The 24,428-nt window shown below is 43.4% G+C and overlaps 1 protein-coding gene across 2 annotated transcripts in view; it reads right to left on the bottom strand.

Annotated features, from left to right (window-relative positions):
• DNAJC6 (DnaJ heat shock protein family (Hsp40) member C6) overlaps window positions 1-18,786 on the bottom strand; it is a gene marked incomplete at both ends in the record, with an annotated part of 162,005 nt that extends 143,219 nt beyond the window's left edge. The window contains one exon of one of the 2 annotated variants that reach the window (XM_080921046.1): window positions 18,672-18,786. In XM_080921046.1, coding sequence (XP_080777172.1) covers window positions 18,672-18,786 — 115 coding nt within the window. Of the gene's footprint in view, window positions 1-9,954; window positions 10,052-18,671 lie in introns of those variants that run through there. The other variant, XM_080921047.1, reaches the window with a different exon arrangement.
• Between the last annotated feature and the right edge of the window lie 5,642 nt (window positions 18,787-24,428).

Genomic DNA, 24,428 nt, shown 5'->3' on the forward strand with positions numbered 1-24,428 from the left:
TTATATTTTAAGTTTAAAATATGGCTTTCCAAGACACTATATTCTCACCAGTCTATATTTCACAGAGAGGATGATGTGGTTTGTTGTAAGACAGTATGTCTCTGTGTAGCCCAGGCTTTCCTGGAACCTGCCATGTAGACCAGACTAGCCTCTAACTCAGATTCACCTGCCTCTGCTTCCTGAGTGCTGGGATTAAAGGCCAGTGCCACTACTTTTGTGCCATTAAGGCAAGTCCCTTTCTTGGGCCCTCTCCTTCTTAAGCCAGTTACCAGATTTTCCCATTTATCTTGCAGCAGCAGGAGTCACAGCAGGGTTCAATTTCTGCAAACTACCACCACCCCCTCAACTTGAAAAAGGATTCTAAATTTAAACAATGCAGCCCCATACTAAAAATTTCCCAGAGAGGAACAGCTGTACCTTGAATCAGGCTATCATTAGATTTCACAGGCACAAAGCTTTTCTCTCTCTCTCTCTCTCTCTCTCTCTCTCTCTCTCTCTCTCTCTCTCTCTCTCTCTCTCTCTCTAGTTTGTGTGTGTGTGTATATGTTCAAATGATTCTAAAGTGATAATTTTTAAAAAGCAGGAAGAGAATGAGGACAAGATGGAAATGTAGAAAGGAGGAAGGTGTTGATTCGTGGGGATGCTTTAGGGATTTGAGAGCATCCTCCATCCCCCAACTCTGATCAGCAAATTTAAAAGTATAAAGAGTGAGAATCAGAAGGTGACCAGCTCTGAGACATCTGCAGTTCCCTAGTTCCATCCCTTCCTAGTGATCTCATTCATAAGACTAGGCTGACCTTCACCAGTGGTCCCCAAGCTTCCTTTGTCCTTCGTGCTTTTATAAACTGTTCGGCATCATCAGGAATGCAAGCAGTTTTATAATCACAGCACTTGCGAGGCAGCTTCACAGAATGGCTGTAAGAACGATCACCTGGTGAACATATCTGAACTCTAGGCCGGCCAAGGATACAGAGTGAAACCTATCTCAATATTGAAAAAAACAGAGCATTCAACATCAAAGGGTTTATTTTTAGAAATTTTATCAGGTGTGTAACATATGTACAGAAAAGTAAACATAACACATGCTCAGTTCAATGCAAGTCCACAATCTGACTGCACTTAAAAACTGTGGCACCCAAGGCCCCCTTCCATGGCATATCTTCCCCTCTAGAAGTGAAGTAGCACATCAAAAGAGACTGAAAGGAAGTGCCCACTTGTTTCTTGGTCTAATTTTAATAGAAAACATGAAAAGCCTTTCCACAATCTCCATGACCTCATACCATCAATCACATGACCACCTTTCAGCTCTGAGTCACGTGAATAGGCTGGGTTACTCTCCTGGTGATTCGAGAGCCACCAGAATTTTTATTTGTGATGAAAGGAGAGTTAGGTTCACAATGCTAAAAGAATGAGCCAAGTAAATGAGCAGACATGATAGGAAGCACATAGTTAACACAACACATAGCCCTGAAACTAGGAAATCCAAGAAACGCATGTTGGGTGGGGGCAAAGGTTTGTAGATCCAGTCTATACAACAACTTGTAACTTGATCATAAATGCTTTGAGCCCTCATGCTATATACAATGTCAATGTGCCAATAAAAACTCACTTTAATGTATTTTTATTTTATTATATATATAAACTTAAGTGCAGAATAAAACATCTGCCAGCTCAGGGTTTGCTGGTGGTTTGGTTTGGGGGTTTGGGGCGTGTGTGGGTATGGGGGTTGTTGTGATTCAGGGTCTCACTATTTTCCAGCTTTGAACTTCTGAACTCAAAGACTCTCCCAGCCGAGCCTCCACAGTATGTGCTATCATTCTTGACCTCTCCCAGAATTACACACACATAATAGCACTACCCTTCAAAAGGCAAAGATGAGAATGGCAGCTCCTATCCTAACAACTAGAAGACATAGGTAAGAAAACAGATACCACCTCAAGGCTAGCTTGGGCTACACAGTGGGTTCCAGCCTAGCCTGGGCTATCTCAAAGAAGTGAGTAAAGGTGACTCAGGGTTAAAGAGCATCCTGCCCTTCCAAAGAACCAAGTCCAATTCCCAGTGCGCACATCAGCTCTCACCATTCTAACTCCAGCTCAGGAGATCTGATGGACTCTTCGCCTCCAGAGGCACCTAGACACACATGGCGTTCACCACACAGACAACCACAGACACACATACATAAAAATAAATCTTTGCTTTTTAAGAAAAATGAAATAATAAATATACCTAAACTAAGCAACATTATTGTGCTTACATGTGCTTTAAACTAAGCAAATTAGTGTGCACATTTTAAACTGCATACACAGTGTATACATACTTCAAACATACATAAGACAATCATATGTAGGGTAGAAAAAAAAATGAAGAATTTTTTTCTAAAAAACAAATATATCCACAGTCCTTCCTCTCACTATAGTAGAAGAAAGCTAGAAGTCAATAGCAAAGAAATAACTAGACAGAACCACGTCAATTGCCTGGAGATGAAGTATACTTCTACATGACTCTCTTGATAATGATAGAAGTTATAAACTAGTCTATAAAAATTAATAACATAATACTTGCAATATTTACAATAGCCATGCTTACAGGAAAAATTAATTATAGCTACAAATGAAAGTGTGCTTGCTCCTCCTATTATGTGGGTCTCAAGAATCAGATCAGGCCATTGGACTTGGCAGCAAGTAAATTTATACTGAGCCATGGTGCCGGCTACTGTGGGTATTCAATTCTGTTCCCCTGATCTGCCTGCCTATCTCTTTACCAATACCGTAAATCAATATCATAATTGATTTGTAATATTCCTTGAGGTAAGAGATGGTGATTCTCCCCAAAGTTCTTTTATTGTTGAGAATAGGATTAGCTATCCTAGGTTTTTTGCTATTCAATGTAAATTTGCAAATAGCTCTTTTCTAACTCTATGAAGAATTGTGTTGGAATTTTGATGGGAATTGCATTGACTCTATAGATTGCTTTTGGCAAAATGGCCATTTTTACAATGTTGATCCTTCCAATCCATGAGCATGGGGCATCTTTCCATCTTCTGAGATCTTCTTCAATTTCCTTCTTCAGAGACTTGAAGTTCTTGTCATACAGGTCCTTCACTTGCTTAGCTAGAGTCACACCAAGGTATTTCATGTTGTTTGTGACTATTGTGAAGGGTGTCTTTTCCCTAATTTTTTTCTCAGCATGTTTATATTTTAAGTAGAGGAAGGATGCTGATTTGTTTGAGTTAATTTTATATCCAGCCACTTAGCTGATATCATTGAGTAGCAAATTTTTCAGCTTCCATATGTATGTGGGCTTTTTGTTGTTTTTGTTGTTATTAAAGACCAGCCTTAGTCCCTGGTGATCTGATAGGATGCATGGGAGTATTTCAATCTTCTTATATCTGCTGAGGCCTCTTTTGTAACCAACTATATTGTCCATTTTGGAGAAGGAACTGTGAGGTGCTAAGAAGAGGTATATTCTTTCATTTTAGGGTGAAATGTTCTGTAGATGTCTGTTAATTCCAATTAGTTCATAACCTCTGCTAGTTTCACTGTGTCTCTTTTCAGTTTTTGCTTTCATGATCTGTCCATTGATGAGAGTGGGGTGGTGATGTCTCTCACTATTATTGTTAGAGCTTTAGTAGGGTTTCTTTTATGAATATGGGTGCGGTTTTTTTTCTTTAAGTGCTTCTATTTGTTTACATGTGTTCTCCTGGTTCTCCTATAATTCTTTAATTCATGTGCTTCTCAAAGACCTCCATCATCATCATGAAGTATGATTTTAAGTATAAATCTTGTTTTTCTGGTGTGTTGGGAAATCCACTACTTGCTGTAGTGGGAGAGCTTGGTTCTGATGTTGCCAGATTGTCCTGGTTTCCATTGCTTAGGTTCTTGCACTTGCCTTTTGCCATCTTGTTATCTGTGATTATAGATGTCTTTTTGTCTCTGACTGCAGCTTGTCTCTCCTGTCGGTCTGAGGGCAAGTGGGCTCAGGAGGGAGATTGCTCCTGGGTGTTCATCTCTTTTGGGGAAGGCAGTGAGTTCTGTCTCCATGGGCTCTGGTGGGAGAGTGCTTGTGAGGCTCTTCTGGGTGCTCAGCTGTTTGTGGGCAGGTCCTGAGTCCTGATAGCGGTGATCCAGCTCTCTTTTCACATTTTTAATTTTCTTATTCATGAGCTTGGCAGCTTTTATACATTTGTTTAGATTCAGTGAGTTTTTACTTTTTTCCTATATTGAGACTGCTGAGCACTAATTTTTTTAGTCTGTCGTCCAACTCCCCAACAATGGTCAGCAGCAGCTGTGCGTGGAAATCCAAGGATCTAGCAGATGCTCAGTCCCACAAGGCAAGCAGGCAAAGAGCAAGCAATAGGTACATTTAATAGGATCATCAAAACAAAACCAAGATCTAAAAATGCATCGCATTTCTGTATCCTAGGAACAACTCAAAAACAAAAATTTTAAGTGCATGTTCAGTAGAACAGAGAATCAATAACCCAGTGGCATCATTTCCAGAGATTTACATCCCTGATGGCCCAGTGTCTCTATTAGACATGATGGCATCTGCTCATAACCTCAGCTCTCAGGAGACTGAGGTAAGAGAATCACATCTAAGACCAGCCAGGAATGAACCAAGTTCCAGGCCAGTGTGAGCTGCACACACAGCAAGGTCTTGCCTTAAAGGTGTAAAAAAAAGAAAAGAAAAAGAAAAATAGGGTCTGTTCTGCTCAGCCCAATTTCAATTACAGACAGTTATATATGTGCTCTATCTTTTTTAAAGGCATCAAAATTACAGAATTATAATTCCAAAGTTTTGACATTGACTCAAATCCTTATAAAGCAGGAAGATAAAGAATGAGAAGAGCAGGTTGGTGAGATTGCTCAGTGGTTAGAGAGCACTGACTGCTTTTCCAGGGATCCTGAGTTCAATTTCAGCAACCACATGGTGGCTCACAACCATCTATAATGTGATCTGATGCCTCCCTGTTCTAGCATGCAGGTATACATGCAGATAGAGTGTTCATGTACACATAATAAATAATCTTTAAAAGAATGAGAAGTGCAGATAGTAGTATTTGCTGACCACGCACAAGGCTCTGGGTTTGATCTCCAGCACTACACAAGAAGAATCCAAAACAAAAGGAGAGAAACCAAGCAATTTTCCATATAAGTATTAAAATATTCAGGGAAACTGAGAAAAACTTAGCTTCTGCAAGCATGAGGACCTGAGTTCAAATCCCCAGCACCCATGTAAAAAGCTAGGCATAGCTGTAAGTGACTACAACCTCAGCACTGGTAGGGGGATAGAGGAGCTGGAGACAGGAAGATCTTGAGAGTTCACTAGCCAACCAGCTTAGCAAGGGTGAGCTGGTGAGAAACTCTAGCTCAGAGTGATAAGGTTGGGAGCAATCTGGCCTCCACATACCCACACATGTATATGCATAATGTGAAAATTAAATAAGACAATATCAAAGTATATGCATTGCAATGTGTAAGCACTCAAACAGAACTACATTATAATGTAGCCAACCAAGTACATGTACCATGCAAAAACTGTATGACATTAGTAATTGTAATGTATAAACACTCAGGCAGAACCCTGTTACATTGTAGCCAGGCATTTGCATCTATATGTAGACTGAATAATGATGTGTTACAATTTCTTCCTCCTAGCCTGCAAAATACCAATATTGCTTTAGATAAGATTTTTGGGACAAACTTAAGTGATATAAACTTTCATAGATATGATAGCATTTTTAATCCTCGGAATTTCTTTGGGGAGTTCAAGACAGAGTTTCTCTATGTAGACTTGGCTATCCTAGAACTTACTTTGAGGACCAAACTGGCTCTGCCTGCCTCTGCCTCTTGATTGCTGGTATTAAAGGCATATACCACTACATCCGGATAATCCTGGAAATTTAGCTATATGTAAAAGACCAACATACCTTCTAGGCTGGGAAAACAATAAAGGGTCTCACCTCTTCAACAAAAACATTTGAAGGTTACAGATCACATAAGCTAACTCAAACAGCTCTAGCTTCTTTCTGCTGATGAAAGCTAACAAACAGAAATTTTAGTTGTAGATTTCCAGTGCTGATCCAGTTTCCATTGATAACCACTGGTATGGGAAAATTTCTAATCTGCCTTAACTCATACCCTGGACCCCTGAGAAATCACAAAAATACCATCTCACCAGCCCAACCAGACAAAGTCTGCCATGACAAAACAAAAACAAAAACAAAAACTTGAAAGAATGTGTTTTCTCTGAAGGTATCAAAGGATTCGTGTTGGTTAAAGGAAACGAAAACTAACATTTTTTGTTTTACTTTTTATTGACTTGAGGAATGAAGCACCCAGTCTGTACAGTGCAGACCCTGCCCCAGCCCCTCTCACACACTCAGTGTTTGCCACATCCTTGTTTGCTCAGAATGTCCTTTGTTGATATTAAATAAAATACCTCAAAATAAGAAGCACTGGAAGAGAATATTTTCTCTGCCTTCTATATGCAAAAAATTTCCACTCCTTTTTTTCCCTTGTTCTTTCATATCTCTGCCTTTATGTCCTTACTGGTAATTCACAGACCTCGCCAGGTCTACTTTCCAAACAAACTAGGAAATTAGTCAAAAGCCATCTTTTTTTAATACAAGGTATTAGTTCTAATACTGATGCAGGCAATTTTATCTTCTTCAGATTTTTGTTATTATTCATTTATATAAATGTGTGGGGATGTATTGTGACTGAAGCGGTCAGGACAGCATCAGATCCCCTAGAGCTGGAATTAGACAGTTCTGACCTGTCTCGTGTGTGGGTGCTGAGAACCACACTCAAGTTCCGTACACGAACAATACATGCATTTAACTGCTAAGCCATCTCTCCAGCCCTTGTGCAATTTTATTTTAAAGCAAATTTTATGGTGAAACTTATCTGCAAACCCATACCTACCTAAGAAGTGGTTTCTGGGGTGAAAGGCCTGGATCTGAATACAATTCTACTGCTGTCTGTGTAGACACTACACAGAAAGTGTCCCCTTGTACTACTGGAACACTATATAAAGAACCTGGCAGACAATTTGTCACACAGTCACTGCTCATTATATAGGCTCTAGGACGTTTATTACTAACCCTGTAACCATACTTGCCAATTTTGTCAACTCATTCAACTCTTTTAATTGCCTTGTGCACATGCCTTTTCCTGGCTGGCAAAGCATTTTGAGATAAAGTTACAAAACAGGCATAAGTTATAAAATGCCTTCCATATTTAATAACTTCATTTGGCTGTTTAAGATGTACTAAGAACAGGTTAAAGAAAGGAAGGCAGTTATTAAACCACAATCCACCATTTCCTGAACACCAATCATAAGACAGTAGCTCCTTCGAGTTCAAGTTCTCTGTGACAGCATGCTAAGCATGCACCACCTCCATCAATTCCTGCAATTTCACCTGGCTCCTCTCTTAGTCATTACAAGAATTGACTTTCAAAATTTTCCTCCATTTTGGTACTTTTTCAGTGTCCTTTTCAGCTTTTTTTTTTGTACATTTATTTCATATTCAGGCCAACAACTCATGGTCTGGTGGACAGTTTCATACCCTCTCTCAACTGTGTATGTATCCCTGTGCGCATACAAGCACCTTATTCTCTCTCTCTCTCTCTCTCTCTCTCTCTCTCTCTCTCTCTCTCACACACACACACACACACACACACACACTATCTAATCCACTCAACACAGACCCATCTCCCAGCACAGGAAGAAACTGGCCTGAAAGGCTCTAGATATACATTAACTCATGACCTTTTGGGTTCTCAGACAGCTTTGTAAATCAGAGGGCAGCTGCTGACTTCATCTTTCTTTGAATAGAGATGGTGCGATATCACATACATGGTTGCATATCACAGGCTCTTTGAAAATGAAATTAGTCTGCTATGGCTTGTTTCATCATTCTTCAGTGTGCTTTGGTTAGGACTCAAAGAACATAGACCTAATAACAGAATACAGCCCACATGTCTACACACACCAACAGCTTTAGGAAGCAAGTTACTCACATTCTAAGACGAATTTATTCTACTGTGCCTGCTCCCAGTATATCCAAATCCCTCATGATCTGAAAAAGCATTAATGTCATCTAACATCTTTCCATTCAGGAGATAAACTGAGACCCCCCCCCCAAAAAAAAAGCAAGAGTCTCATCCAGTCTCTAATGGCTGGACAAGATGGCTGAACAAGTCAGAACCTGCCTGTTTGGATTGCCAGCCTAGCCCATGGCACTTTCCAACACAAAACAATACAAAAATTCCAAATACCAGTTCCCATCAAAAAGGTCAGGAGACCTGAAGCTTAAAAGACGCTGATGGGGACTATTTCTGTTCTAAACATTAGCAAACACTGAGCCGGCCTGAGCCTGTCATTCAGACAGCTTTGTTTCTAAGTCATGTCTATGGCCTAGCATGACTTGACAAATAGGCTTTTTTTTTTCCTCTTTCTGCATTAACCCTTTCTCTAGCCACTGCAAATAGAAAGAAAACATTCTCTTTGGAAACCAATTTTGAATAGTTTGACCACATAGGAGTTATTTGCCCATGGGTGGTGGCTGGTAGGAAACAGACCTGAACCCAGGCCTCACACAGCTGTTTCTTCCTCTCTGGAACTGCTTAATTAAAATTTAAACACCAAAACCGCATGGCTCAATGCGTGACTGAAGAATCCAAAGCCTCAGAGCTGATGTTGCCAACAGCCCCATGCCCCAACCAGTTACTTTTAAAGCAGCCACCAGAGAAACCTCAGAGCCATTAAGGCACTGCGTTGCTTCTGGTAGATTGGAAAGCCAGCGTCGGCCCTGGGCCCTGGTATCCATCACATCGTAAATGAGTCCTGATCATTCTTTGCTCGGGTGTTTGCGGGTTATGTGAGTGCACATATACCGCTGTCCATCACCAGGTAGGAACCTTTTAACAACCAGAGGTCAGACTCCTGTGGGGAGATCATACCTGCTCCAGGGGTGCCGGCAGGCAGGGGCTGTGGTTACCTGGCACCACCTGCCTGCACCTGCGCACCTGCCCAGCCAAGGAAAAAGCACAAGGCCGGGGGCAGCTTTGGTGACTTGAGCTCACTGAGCAGCTACGGAGAAGGGGAAAAGCGTGGCCGGTGAACCCTAACAAGGGCTTCAGCCTACGGAGATGGCGGCCCCTCTGCAAGCACCAGGATCTAGAGAATCAAGGATGCAGAAAGAAGTGCGATCCTGAACCACTGGTATGCTGGGATGATCCGGGGTCTGTTGCCCCTCCCCCCACCCCCACCTGGCTGCGGCAGAAATTTCCCAGGGCCTCAGGGGTGAACCCCGAAATCCTCCAGAGTCCTTGGTTGGGGCACTTTCACATCAATCTGTTTCTGTCCTTACCCTCCCCTCCGACAGAATTCATGCTGGTAGGGCAGTGGGATTGGGGGCCAGGGACTATGGGGCGGCGTTTGCAGGGGAACATCCCTGTGCAAGGTAAACAGTTCTGAAGGTCAGCGACTACTACTCCCTGCAGAGCCCTCCCAAAAAGATGAACGTTCATCTGGAGATTATCAGTCAGTGCCTCTCTAGAAAACCCGAACTGTTTCAAGTACCACGATCTCCAGTTATTCCAATAATTGGCTGAAACCCTACATTTTAATGATTAACAACAATTGTAATCACCCCCAAAATAAAAGTATCAAAATTCTGGAAACGATTTTAAAGAAAACTGTGAGATATGCACACCTGGCCAAGATTAAATAAAGAATAAAAATATGTGTTTAGTAATGCAAAAAAATGGAAAACTGAATGACATGGTATTTGGAAAACAGTCACTTAACGAGGACATATATTACATAACTAAAAATTACATATATACATCCGTAATCAAAACAGCCATCAGCACAAACTAAACACATCCACGTTGTGACATCTCCCCCAAGCATCTACTAGCCAGTCCTCTGCTGTCAGCCCCTTACCTTTATTTTCAGAATCTTTCATTCTGTTTCCTCCTGCTGCCGAAGGAGAGCAAGCAAGTCCGGCTGACTCTGCAACCCCTGACTTTGGATTTGTCATTCACAGACAGTCAGCGATCCCGGGGGCGAAGTTCCTCAACGCAGGAGCACCCAGGGTATGATAATGGCATACAAGTCAGTGTGCAGGGTTATAAAATTCAGCATAAATTGCTTATGCTGAAGCGGAAGGGATGAGGATGAAGACAGACGTAAACACGACTTCCAAAACATGGCATGGAACCGGATCTGGAGCCTAGGTTTGCCTTTCTTCTTTCCTTGGATACAACTACTTAGTTTCTTCTTGCTTCCAGAGAGACTTGCTTCACGTTGACAATGGAAGGTCTGCAGTATGGCCCTGACTTTTTTTCAAGTGACTTTAGAGAGGATGAAGAACCCTGAGATTCCTCTTTATACCCTTTCTCTGCTTCGTTTACTCAACAAACACTTGAGGGTGGGCTGCCCGCAGCTCTTAGTCCTGCAGACACACTGTACGGGAACAACCCCCGGCTCTGCTCTCCGGCAGTGGGTGCCCTACAATGGCCCGTGTCTGCTGCAAGGACATAGGTCTCTAAAGCTGCTTCACCAAGATATAAGCTGATAAGCAAGGAAGCTTTGCAAACCAACCTATTAGCGACTCAGCCAGGGCGTCACTGTGAGGTGTGAGGGAACCAGACCAGCAGACCCCTCTACTGAAAGGCACGGAAGTTTCCAGCAACCCTTTCAGTCATTCTTTACACACAGAATTCTGTATCATTCTGTAACACGGGCACATCATTTCCTGTCGCTCATTCAACAAACAGAATGTTTGGCAGGTACTCTTCTACTTGTTAGGATTTCAGAGAATAAGAGAGACAAGTCCCTGTTCTCACAGCAATATGAATTGTCTCCCCATAAGTGTAGGGGATAATAGCATGTGACAATGAGGTAACTGACATTTGCCATTTTTAGACCTGAGATGACATCTAAGTTACAAAAAATGGGTCAGCACTGCCATTGCCTTCTGAACATCTTAACACTGGGGCTGGAGTGTAACTGATGGTATATTCAAAGCCAGAGATTTGGCCTTAGCATTGCCTTACAAGTTCTATATACCTTCCCCACCCCAACCCACTCCAACAATAAAAAAGGAGTCTAAAACTGCTTTTTTAGGTCCTGTGAGGTGGCTCGCTATGAAAAGGTGCTTGCTACCAAGCCGGAATCTGTCACCTGAACTCAATCCCTGGCACCTACATAGCAGAGAGAACCACTCCCCGAAAACTGTCCTCTGCCCTCCATACATGCATCACAACACACATGCACACAAAAATCAATAGCTGTCATAACTTCTAAGTAAATAAGCCTTTTAAGAAATAGGGGCTAGAAAGATGGCTCAGTGGCTAAGAGTACTAGCTGCTCCTCCTGAGGACTCAGGTTGGATTCTCAGCAAGCACTCCCAGGGGATCCACTGCCCTCATCCGGCCTCCTGGGGCACCAGATATATTCAAGCACAACCCATATACATCAAGATTATTTTTGAAAAATCTCTTTTCATTTCTAAAACCCTCACAACCTTCTCTACTGAAGTACAGAAGCCATGTCTTGAGAAAAGCAACAGAAAGAACCCTCTGTTGCTCTCATCTCTGGAACTTGCTATTTAAATACAGTATTGACACAGAAGATGCCCTGGTGGGCAAGAGTGTTAAAGACCTGGCACAGTGCCAGGAAGGAAGGTCCCCTTCAGTGCTCTAAGGTTAATATGATTACCTGAGTCAGCCCTCTAAGCCTCGGCTTTCCTCATTAAACTATGGAAAACAGTAATTAGTTTGTAGGTTATTGTGAGGATTATACCCCAGGAAGGAGGTGAAGCCCATGGTATAAAGGAGCACTTGCCCACTGGCTGGCTGAACCCAGTCAAGCTGCATTTGCTTCAGGGAAGGAGCACCAAGATTTGAAGTAGTAAAGGGTGGGAGGAAGGAGGCCTTCTACTCATATGTCAGAGAAAGGAATTTGTTTTTAAGTGTGACCATCTCTGCAAATATGTACGTGTTACCTAACACTGCTTTTGAAAGATTTCAAGCACACAAAGAAGTTTAAAGAATTGTGCAATGAGTCCCATAATATTTATTATGTGCAGGAGAGAGAGCATGCATGAAAGATAGACATACATACAGACAGACAGATGTACACACACACACACACACACACAGAGAGAGAGAGAGAGAGAGAGAGAGAGAGAGAGAGAGAGAGAGAGAAGAGAGAGAGGAGGGGAGAGTGAGGGGAAGAGCTATTACATATGCCATGACTCTTGATCAAGTGGAGGTAAGAAAACAACTCTGTGGAGTCTATGCTCAGCATCCATCTTTTTAAAGATAGGGCCCCAGACTCATCACCCTTCCCATCTCAGATTCCTAAGTGCTGAAACTTCAGGCCTGGGCCACTGTATATGGGTAATTGAATATTTCTTTCTATTTTTAAAAATCAGGCGGAATAAGATTTGTAGGTCTTATTAAATGGAAAGAGGCTTAGCATCCCCTTGTGGCACAATGTTCACCAAAACTTAGATCTCTGATCCCCACGACATCCCAGCCAGAGTTAGGCAAGCTCTCAGAAGTCTTGTCCTTCCTCCCAGTTAGACTCAAGACCATGCCTCATTCAGGAACAAGAACAAACAGGCCCAAGCCTCGGATCTTTCCACTAACTGATGTCTCTGACCCCAAGCTTCAAATAGACTCATAACAAAGGCCATTCTGAATAGCCAGTTATGGCGTGACACTCTGTCTCAATATCTGGGTTTAAGGGGATGCTTCTGGCAACTCCACTGGCCACTAAGCCCCTCAGCAGTCCCACACAGTCCCTCTCTTGTTAGAAGCTACTTCTGAGTTACATGCATGCAGAGATGGCTTCTCAGAAGTACCACACTTTCTCCACCCAGCTCAATCTGTTTTGTTTGCTCTGAGCACTGAAGTGGCAGTTAAAGAGGTAAAATGGAGAGAGAAAAATCACCCTGAGCAGTGGGGATGTGTAGCCAAGTATTCTTGGAGACTAACCACAGAAGGGGCCAGGCAGTGTGGCTTTGAGGAAGACAGAATTACCAGGAAGCCAAGCTACCAGTCACAAGGACAGAAATTAACCTGTGGAATGCCTACCAATTTCCAAGCAGTTAAGGTGGATTGTGTAATTATCATTTGTGTAAATTTGCTGGAGAATTCATTTGCCAAAGCAATGGCTTTAATGAAACATGTTTACATCAAGCTGACTGGGTTCAAATCCCAGGGTCCAAGCCATATTGGAAGCATTGTTCAACCTTGCCTGGATTTGCCCTTTTTCTCACTTATAAAGCAAGGTGGTGTAGGCCAGGAAGACAGCTCAGTGGAAACTAGAGCCAGCAGGGTGAACCTGATGGCTGGCATTTGAGTCCCTAAACCAGCAGTTCTCAACATGTGGGTTACAAACGCATTGGTGGTTGAGTGACCCTTTCACAGAGGTCCTATATCAGACAGCCTACATATCATACACTTACACTGCAATTCATAACAATAGCAAAATTTCAGTTGTAAAGTAGCCATGGAAATAATTGTTTTGGTTGGGGGTCATGGCATTAGAGAGGTGGTGAACTATAGCTCTAAACCCACAATAAGAAAAACAAAACAAAACAAAACAGATGCACTGGAATCTATCAGTAATCCAAGCACTCCTACAAGGCCAGTGACAAGACTGCCTTCAAGAACATCTGGGACAATCTGTTCTGGAAAAACTACAAGAGAAACCCTGACTCACCAAAGTGGGAGGAGGAACCAATGGCTAAAAGTCCTCCCCTAACATCTACACACACACACACACACACACACACACACACACACACACACACACACAAATATAGATGATGATGAAGATAGACAGACAGACAGACAGGCAGGCAGACAGACAGACAGCAGACAGATAGATAGACAGTCAGACAGATATATGCACTGTTTAGGTGACACACAGTACTACATATATGTTACAGTCCCAATGAGAATGAGAAGTAAGGTGATTTACTGGAAGCTGCATAGACAAGTAGCAGCAAGGCCAGAATACTTTGTCATTCACAGTGACCCTGGAAAAAAGGGGGCTACATCCTATCATCCTCCTGTATTGCTGTGAGCTTAGGATCCCAAGAAATACCTGGTAACTTACTCAGGCCATAAGTTGGCAAATGGTGTACCCTGGATGAAAGCCCTTTTCCATTCACAGGTCACTTTCACCAATTTTAGCTTGCCCTGGGGTTATTTCATGGCTTATTAAAGGACAGATTTAAGGGCTCTGCCTCAAGAGTTTTTGACTTGGTGATTCTAAAGTAGTGTGGAGAAGTTTTACATCTAGGAACTGCCGATGCCTACAGGCCGATTTGAAGACCCTCTCTCAGTTATGTGCCTTCATGCAGAACATGTGTCAGGAGAAGAAACTGGGCCTGAGACCATCAGTCAGTAGATTCTGCCTCTCAAAGTGGTGGTTTCTTGTCAGGATCACCTATCATCTTGTATTTTATGTTTATGTGTACATACATACATGAGTGTGTGTATGAGTGTGTGTGTGTGTATGTGTGTGTGTGTTATGCAGGTGTGCTCAGGAGCTAGGGTAATAGATATGATTTGTCACATCCAGTTCTTACATGGGTGCTCAGGATCTAAAGTAAGGTCCTCCTGTTTATTCAGTAAACACTTTCCTCCATCAGCCACCTGCTCAGCCCCTAAACTCCTTATATTTGCAATCTTGTTTAATTCCATTAACCATTACCTCCATTTAATGTGTTTAAAAGAGAAAAAGACACACTGTTCGAAACAAAAAGCCAAGCTAGCGATGAACTGACATGTATTCTGCTCTCTTCCTGTCCTGGAAATCAACATCTGCTGGTACAGACCGAGCTGAGTCCAGCTGTGTCTTCCCAGAAAGAGCATATCTCAGGCACCAGCAGGGTGAGAGAAACACAGGGCTGATTAGCATAATCCCAGGGGCCAGAGAAGTCTTCTGGTTACAAAAATACATCTACCCTCTGGATAGTCCCTTTTCTACACTTAACAACTCTGAGTGTGATTGAAAATCATTCTCTGGGAAGGCTGGATACATTGCAAGGGCTAATTTCCACTCTGCACAGCTTCATCATATTCCCATTCATGGAGAAGCCTTGAATTTGATCCCAGAATTCTAAAGAAAATGAAAATACTACATAATTAAATCTAAACTGGATAACTGATTAGAACCCAGAGTATTTAAAGAATCCCCATAAAGAGAGAAGAAGACAAACTATCAAATAAAAGGGAAGGAAAGGACTGCACCAAGCTTCTCATAGAGGCTCATCTGAGCAGCCAGCATTTGTGAAAAAATGCTTAGATCTGCTATTTATCAAGTGAACTCATTGTTTTAGAAGACAAATGACCAGACTGGAGAGATGGCTCAGTGGTTAGGAGCACTGGCTGCTTTTCCAGAGGTCCTGAGTTCAACTCACAGCAACCACATGGTGGCTCACAGCCATCTGTAATGGGATCTGATGCCCTCTTCTGGCGTGTCTGAGGACAGCTACAGTGTATTCACATACATGAAAGAAATAAATAAGTCTTTAAAAATTTTAAAATCAATAAAGCATTATTTAAAAAAAAAAAAAAGAAGACAAATGACTATGGATGGCTATGGTTGTAATGGCCATGGATGCATACTGGGATCGTGCCTATATGCAGCATTTAGGAGATCAAGTAGGAGAATCAGAAGTTCAAGACCAGCCTGAGATACATGAGACTGTCTCCAAACACACAAAGCAATAAAAGGGCCTGAAGCATCATTTTATACACATCAAGTAGGGAAGCATTAAAACATCTAACACTATCAGAATGGAGTATACACTTGTATAAAATTGTCAAAGAATAAACTTACCTAAATTTAAACCAAAAGCCTAGCAGAACACAGAAAGGAACCAAGAATCTTGATCGTCACTGGCAGAAATATATTAGCATAAAGCCTTAGAGGTCAAAGTGGTAAGAGCCTTTAAGACCAATCTTGAAGTGTAAGATTTGTGCAAATATTCATAAAAATAATAAGTAGCCTTTTCTGAGGCTCTGTGTACTAGGCAAACATGAATTAGCGCAGCTACAAGGACATAAGAATTAGCATCCCCGTTTTGCTGATGATAAAGGCTGAATTTTAGAAAGATTAAGGGCTCCTGGCCAAGATTACACTGCCTCATTCATTGTGCCGCTCATTAGCAGCTGCCAAAAATTGTAACCTGACTACCATCAAAGAACGTGGCTCCAGGTGTTCAGGTGATAGTGATGTCATTATGGGGAAAAAAAAAATCAGATCACACTTTGCAGAACCAGATAAAACCGAGGTACATATTTCTTTCATTGGGTGGCAGTTTATTTCTCCCCTCCAAGAGTATGTGGGAACCTGTCTGTTCTGGGCTGGGAGATGTGGCAGCAGGGGTGGTCTTTAGAAAGTCAGACCTGAATTAGGCATTTACCTGCTAGGAGGCCTCTGGCAAGTCATTTAGTATCTCTTGATTTATCTTCTCAAATACAAAGCAAAGGGAATAGATAACATCTACAGTCTTCTTCCTCCCAGGCCTTTTTTCAAGATCTGACCAAAGCTGAATGCTGTGGTAGCACAGGATGGAGGCATAGCAGGGTCTCTGTGAGTTCTGATCTAGAGAGTTCCAGGCCAGCCAAAGCCAGATAGTGAAACCAAGTCTCAGGAAAACAAATAAATTATATGTGTGCGTGTGTGTGTGTGTGTGTGTGTGTGTGTGTGTGTATGTGTGTATTTGACCAAGATCTTGTTTGAATTAATCTATTCAGTCTTAGCCTCAGTATGTTTAGGGAATGAGAAGAGAAATGAACAGTAGAGAGATGTACAGGAATAATGTATAGCCTGTAAGACTGTGGATGAACCGTAAGATGGGAACCGGGAACAGAAGTAGAGGATGCTGTGCATTCAGTACAAAACTATATTTGTTTATTTGTTTTGTTCTGTTTTTCTTGAGATGAGGTCTCGATACATAACCCCTGCTGTCCAAAAATTCACTATGTAGACCAAACTGCTCTCTAACTCACAAAGATGCCTCTGACTCTGACTCCCAGGTGCTGGGATAAAAGGTAAGGTTAGATCTAGTTTTAAAATTATAAAACTGACTGGTTTTAACACTATAAAACTATCTCTTCCTTCCTACCCAGATCCAGATGATGTATGGAATTGTCTCTGAAGAGTACCTGTTGCTATCCCCAGACCCAGCAACCTATAGAAAAGAGCTGACCGTTCCTCGTTCTGCTGGGTGTCAGCAGCAGATCTTGGGTTAATATAAGAAGGAAGTTTTATGTGCACATTAATTAAAGTAGAAGCACAAAGTTTAGGAGCTAGCAAGTGGTGATGACAAGCTAAAGGGTCTCTTTACCATCCACAAAAGCTCCTGTGTGCAGCGTTAAATAAATACTTGCAAGACTATTGATCTTTGTCAAATTTTATACTCCCTATTCTGTGCCAGCAAACTTTGTCTATTACTTATTCAATATTTAATAGTTATCCTTAAGCAATGAGGTAGGGATGCCTATGTCACCATGGGGTTCTGTTGGAATTTGCTTCAGGTCTGGATCTGTCAGCCATTTTAGAAATCAAGGCATGTTAGCCTCAAAGAAGAAAAGATCTTTAGATGACACAAATAGACAAAAAGGAGACACACACACACACACACACACACACACACACACACCTCGTTTTTCACCTGGTAGAAAAGGCAAAAAGGGCTAGGATGTGATCTGACAGACACGGGATGAATAGGTAATTGAAGAGGTTACAGGTGGCAGGAAAGACTTCGGGAGAGACAGGGTTGGGATGGCAGTCGAAACACCATGAACCAATAGATCATGTCGTTCCCTACTCAGAAGCCTTCTTTCTCACTGAGATAAAATGTCGACTCTTCCTCCCAGGCCTCAATCCTTGCCCTACAACTCTTACTTTCCCCTTGCTGAGCTCCTGGAACCCATGAGGTGGTTCTCCTTGCTGGCAGACCGCATTCCCGGCTTACTGGAGTAACTCAACCGGTCTGAGGCTCCCCCGCGGCTGTGCCTCTGGCCTTCTTGGCACACCTGCCTTTTCCTCTACCAGCCCAGTTCCCCCAAGGAAGGGTGGCATTAGGAGTGTAATGTTGGCCTTGCTCTCTAGAAATGGTCTCACACGCCTATCTTGTTCCCCTCGGGTCCTGGCAGAGAGAGGGGCCGGATAAAAATGAAAGGAATGAATCCAGACCATGATGAGCAACTGCGAGCAGAGGCCTTGTACCTGAAAAGCAGTTCCTGGCGGCGGCGCTTCGAAGTAACCTGGAAGCTCCGAGCGCCTACAGGTTGGAAAGGGGATTGGGCTGGGCTCAGATGCGAAGTGGAAGGGAGCCTGGGGTGTCATATCAACGCCCCAAATGTACCGCAGTGCAGGAGCTGAGCCAGGTGAGGGGTCGAGGAGGGGAACCGACCTGTGTGAGATTCTGTCGCGTATCTCCAGGATTTTCTCCAAGGCAGAATCAAGCCGGCAGACCGGACGCGGGGGAAGGGAGCGCAACGAGACCCGCCCCTGCCCTGCCTGAGTCCGAGGCCCTCGGGCTTGGCTTTTGCGGAGTATCCTAGTCCCGGCTTCTCCTCCCCACCCCCAGTGCCCGTCCTGGTGCCCACCGCGCGCACACTCACCCCGCTCCACCCGAAGAGCCGAACGTATCCTCCGCAGCCGCCGGCCCGCGCGCCACCGCAGCAGCAAGGACAGCAGCCTTGGGCTCTCGGTGCCTCCGGCCTCAGTCGCGCCCATCCGTGCGCCCGCCCCTTCCCGCCGCCGCCTGGGCCCAGGGTCCGGGCCGTCACTGTCGCCGCGCGTCTGCCAGTGCCCGGCCGCCGGCGGGTGGACACCGCCACGGAGGAGGAGCTTGCGGTGGGGCGATACAGACGGCGCGTGGCGGCCGGACCCGCAGGACCCCGGGCACGAACAGGTGTGCGCGAGCACGGACACGCGCCCTTTGCTGCGGAGAAATCCGTGCGCCGCCCGCAGTAGCCGGCGTCCCAGAGGAACCCCGGGAACCCAGGGAGAGCCTAGGTCCTATCTCACATCACAGAGCATAGGATTGAATGAAGCTCCCAGGGGTAAATCGTCTACCCAGAGATCTTAGCAGGATGAAAGGACTGTTTCCAAGACCTCCTCAGCTAACTCTGTCTCACTGAATCAACATGTTAGAAATGAAACACACGTCTCTTTGTATGTCCGTCTAATTATAAAACTGCCGTTTTTGCGATCATAAATATCAGATAAGAGCTTCACCAGGTAATCAAAATTTAAGTCGGCAGTGGTGGCAGATAAAAGCGACATATCTCCGACCATGGCATGTTGAGAAATCCAGGCTTGCCTGTCATGTACCCTGAACAACAACAAAAAGAACTCAACCTCATTTTGGGTTTATTTAGTGTTTCCAAAAATGAGAACCACACTCCTAAGATGGGGTGCTGTATTCTCCAGAGGTGCCAATGCTGTAAAAAGCTTGTGTTCACGATCAGAGGAGGTGAGTCACAGGTACTAAACACATTTCTGCCCTGAGACTGCACCCTGGGGTGGAGGCATTTCAGATTTTTGTTGTTTGTGGGCCTCTAAAGTACAGATGATAGAACAGGTCATCGTTTATCAGTTATACGCTTGCTGACAGTTACCTTAAAGAGTTCTTAGTTTTAGAGAATATATATTGAAGCATTTCCGAATAAAAGACCATGACAGCAAATATACAAACTAAGGTGGGAAAAATCACTCTACAGGATAGGAAGCCTACTGAGGCCCAGGTGTCAACAAACAAACAAACAAACAAAAGCGGTGCAGTGTTCAGAGTCAGAATGTGCTCACTGGAAACATGGAAGGCCCTACTGTGTTCTCAGCACTGTATTTGCAAAGGGACGAGGCACATAAATCAATAAACTGAATAAGGAGGCCAGAAAGCACACACACACCCACACACACACCCCGAAATACCCCCAACTGACTTAAGAAGGAGCTCAGTGTGTCTGGCTTGGTAGTATTCTCCTACCAGCTGGAGAGGCTGAGGCAGGAGGATGGCAAGCAAGGCTAGCCTGAGCATAGGAAGGCCTTGTCTCAAAACAGCAAGGGCAGTACTTAGTAAAAAAACAACAATGTAATTTTTTAAGTATATCTGTACTCAGCAGGGGAAAGCACTTGCCTCACAAGTTTGGCAACTTAAATCTGATCCCTAGAACCATGGTTGCTGCTATGACTCCATCTGTAATCCAACACCCCTACTGTGGGATGAAAGGCAAACACAAGGAGATCAGCTTGAACCAGCTAGCCTACATACAAAGAGAGGCAGAGACAAGAAAAACCCTGTCTCAACAAGCAGAAAGAGAAACAATTCTTACATTATGGCACACACAAACCAATAAAAAAAAAAATGGAGACAAGTTCTCTCTATGCCCTATGGATATGCAGACCAGGCTGGCCTCAAACTCACAGAGATCCTCTTGCCTCTGTCTCCTCAGTGCAAGAATTAAATAATAGAATACATTTTTGAATTTCAGATAGTTCAATCCAGTATATCAAATAAAAACAAGCCATTGGGCTCATGTTTCCATAGTTACGTTTGGCTTACTCATCACGCTGGATCGCTTGAGGAAGGCAGCTATCTGAGGTAAAGGCCTGATGACTGAGAAGCCACAGGGATAAGGAATCCTCTCTGATTTCAAAGAGGCCTTTAGTGGTCTAGATGATTAACCCAGTATAAAAATATGGGACAGTTCTATTTGATTAATTAGCAATGCAGAATATGAGGGTATAGATACAAACTGAAAGATAAGTGGGAGGGACTGGGAAGCAGATGGATCTCTTTCCCCCTTTCCCTCCCTCCCTCTCCATTAAGCTGAAATTTGTTTCATATCAACTTTCAGGCTCCATGGCCTCCAAACTGAAGACACTGGCCCTTTGAACAAATCATCTATTTTACAGAGCTATTCTGGAACAGTGGTCACATGCAATCTATTAATAATGCCCTAGACAAGGTTTTGCCTGTTTCCATGACTTCTTAACTCAGGGGAAAGAGTCCTGGAGTTAGAATACTTGGTATCATACTGATACAGAGGAGGATGTTTGCAGCTAACCATTTGACTGAATACAGAGACCCCAAGGAAGGAGCTAGAGAAAGGACTGAAGGAGCTGAAAGGGTCTGCAACCCCATGGGAAGAATAAAATTATCAACTAACCAAACCTGCCACGACTCCCAGGGACTAAAACACCAACCAATGAGTTCTGGTGGAGAGACCCATGGCTCCAGGTGCACATGCAGGAGAAGACAGCATTGTCTGGCATCAATGAGAGGAGAGGACGTTGGTCCAGTTCTCCCAGTGTAGAGGAATACCAAGGCACTGATGGGAGAGGGAGGTTGGGAGAGAGAGCACCTTAATGGAGGCAATGGGAGGGGAGGGAAGATGATATTGGCGGAAAGGGGATAACACCTGAAATATAAATACAGAGAATATCCAATTTAAAATAAGAATACTTTGTATCTAATTTTTGATATCCAAATTATCTGTGAATTATGCATATGCCCCTTCCCTCCTGAATCACAACTTAAACTGTCACCACTGTAGTCATTGTTATTAAAGAAAGGAGTGTAACCAGATGACCTAACAGTCCCTTCCTGGGTAACCCACCATACATGTGCTGAATCTTACCAACCAGTACTGAAATACTATCCCAGCCCCAACGGGCCTGGCAAGACTCCCCTTAGCCTCTATTATCTGCATCTCCACGGGGTCTGGCCTCTACCTAGAGGGACCCTATTTCTCAGCACTTAAGAGTTTATGGGTTAAACCCAATGTGTGTCTATAGCTTCACCCTTGGCAGACAGAGGGGGAAGGATTACAATTCAAGCTGTGCCTAGACTACATAGTGAGGCCCTTCTCAGTCTGAGGCAGGCAGCAGAGCTTATTGGTCTAGAAAAGATCAGAGGGAATTTTCTCCCCCTTTTCTTCCAAACATCATGTGACTTCATGACACTTTTCCAGCTCAGAGCTGGAATAAGGTCAGAGGCTTCTGGTTCCCACAGTTACAGTGAGCCACAGAGAGATGGGGGTAGGGGAGAAGGGGGCATGATAGTCTTCAACAAACCCTGGACACCATTAGAAAACATCCAAGTGCCCTGAGGCACACTCAGGGGCTTAGGGACAAGAATCTCTTTTCATAACTCAAAACTGGGCACTGAAAATACAATAAGACAAACTTTTAAGAAAGAAAGAAAGAAAAATTTGGGCTGGTGAGATGGCTTATCAGGGAAAGGCACTTTTACTGCAAAGCATGAAGACCTGAGTTGTAGCCAGGTTTTGCTACTTTGTAGGGTTTTTTTCTCCCGACCTTCTCCACCCCCCCCCCTTTTTTCACCCTTTCAACCCCCCTAACTGTGGATAAGAGAGACAAAAGACTAGAGGGGAAAGGAAAGAGATCCCTGAATAAAATCAGGGGATGGGCTAAGAAAGGGTGTCATTAATTAGACTACTTCCTGCTGAGTTCCATTGAGTTCCTTGGGACAAGTTTGACCTTCAAAGTCAGGATATCTAATTTCTTCTTGTTATTTCTTCTTTGCCCACTTAACAACCATAACCAACAACAACTCATCTCCTCCTCCCCCATCTTGGGGCCCCCAGCTTTTATATACCCTCTGAAAAGTCCCCAGAATTCCAAATGTCACACAATCAAATAAACTATCTGCAGCTGGAAAAAATCACACTCCTACCAGAGCAGAGTCAGCTGCTGTGGACAGTTTGAAGCCACCCCATATCCCATACCTGGAATTAAAGCAAAAATATTCTTATAATGTTTTTGTGTTTTTAAAAGAAACCAAAATTCCAAAATTCTCACTACATTGAATTCTGTTAGAACTCATATCATAAAGAGAACTGACTTCATGGTCCTCTAGGCTGCATCCCCCCCACACACACATACAACATATACACATACACACACATGATACACATTACACCACACACACATAACATACATATCACACATACCACAAATTAACAAATAAGTGTAGCCGAATCCAAACATGCAATATGCAAACCAAATAAACCCACTTAATTGTACATGTAGCTTACTGAATAGGAGAAAAAATAAGCAAACAAACAAAAGCACCTCAATATCACTGGTGTTGTTGTGTATCAGAACTAAGAAATACTCAAGTGTCAGTTCTTAAAAATCAATGAGCTTTAAGGAAGGTATATGTGTATGTATGCCCATATCTACATATGTGTGTAACAATGTACCTATAAAGGATTCGTGTGTGAGTGCACATGTTCATGGTGTGTGTGTGTGTGTGTGTGTGTGTGTGTGTGTGTGTGTGTAACAGGCAGGTATAGGCTGTCTGGAGGATTATCTCCCTCCAGAACCAGCAGAGCTGTGAGAGAACAGCACAATCCTAGCCATTCTTGCCTAACTGCTCAACCTATTTCCTCATCTGTAAAGTAAGTGGTGAGCAGTTATTGTAGTAACTTTACTGCATTCGATGTACGGGGCTCAGATTTATAATGGTAGCCTGCTAGAATGCCATGCCCTATTAGAGGAGCAGTGGCAAGCTTTATGCCATCTTTTGTTTCCAATGAATAAAATAAGTGCTCTCCCTCCCTGCTCTGTGTGTGTGTGTGTGTGTGTGTGTGTGTGTGTGTGTGTGTGTGTGTGTGTGTTTAAAGACAGAGCAATGGGAAGAGGCTTGAATCTGGGACAAAGGTCACATCCTTCAAACTCTGTGCTGTAAACGTTCCTTTCTTCTATTATGTCTAAACATCACCATGTCTAAACCCACCCCCTTCCAGAAGATTTTATGAAATGAACTATATCCTAAGTCACCACCAGTGCCTCTGAAGTCATTGGGATCAACAGTGTCACTCCACACCTTCTAAACCAATTTTTAGATTGTGATCCATGCCTTCTAAACCAATGACCATGGATTCAGCAAGTCAACTACCACGATAGGGAACAAGCTAAATCTAATCCCACCTAAATCTGCTTTTCAAAATGAAATTCTCCAAGATCACAAAATTAAAGGGTATGATGGTTTGAATGAGAATAGGCCCCCATAATCTCATATGTTTGAATTCTTGGTCATTACCCCCAACCCCCCCACACACACACCCTTATCGCAGCTGATGGAAAGGATTAGGAGGTATGACTTTGTTGGAAGAGTGTGTCACTGGAGTGGACACCATTCTCAGTTAACTCTGGCTCTCATCCAGCGCTCAGAGCCATCTGCCGGCTGTTAAGTTCCTTGCCACGACGGCCGTGGACTCTAACCTTCCGGAACCATGAGTCTTAGTTAAACGCTTCTTTTACAAGCTGTCTCGGTCATGGTGTCTCTTCACAGCAATAGAAAGTAACTAAGACATGAAACGCCTGCTCTAGGATGACTTGTCCCC

The sequence above is a fragment of the Micromys minutus genome (assembly GCF_963924665.1).
Source record: "Micromys minutus genome assembly, chromosome: 9".
Classification (NCBI taxonomy): Eukaryota; Metazoa; Chordata; class Mammalia; order Rodentia; family Muridae; genus Micromys; species Micromys minutus.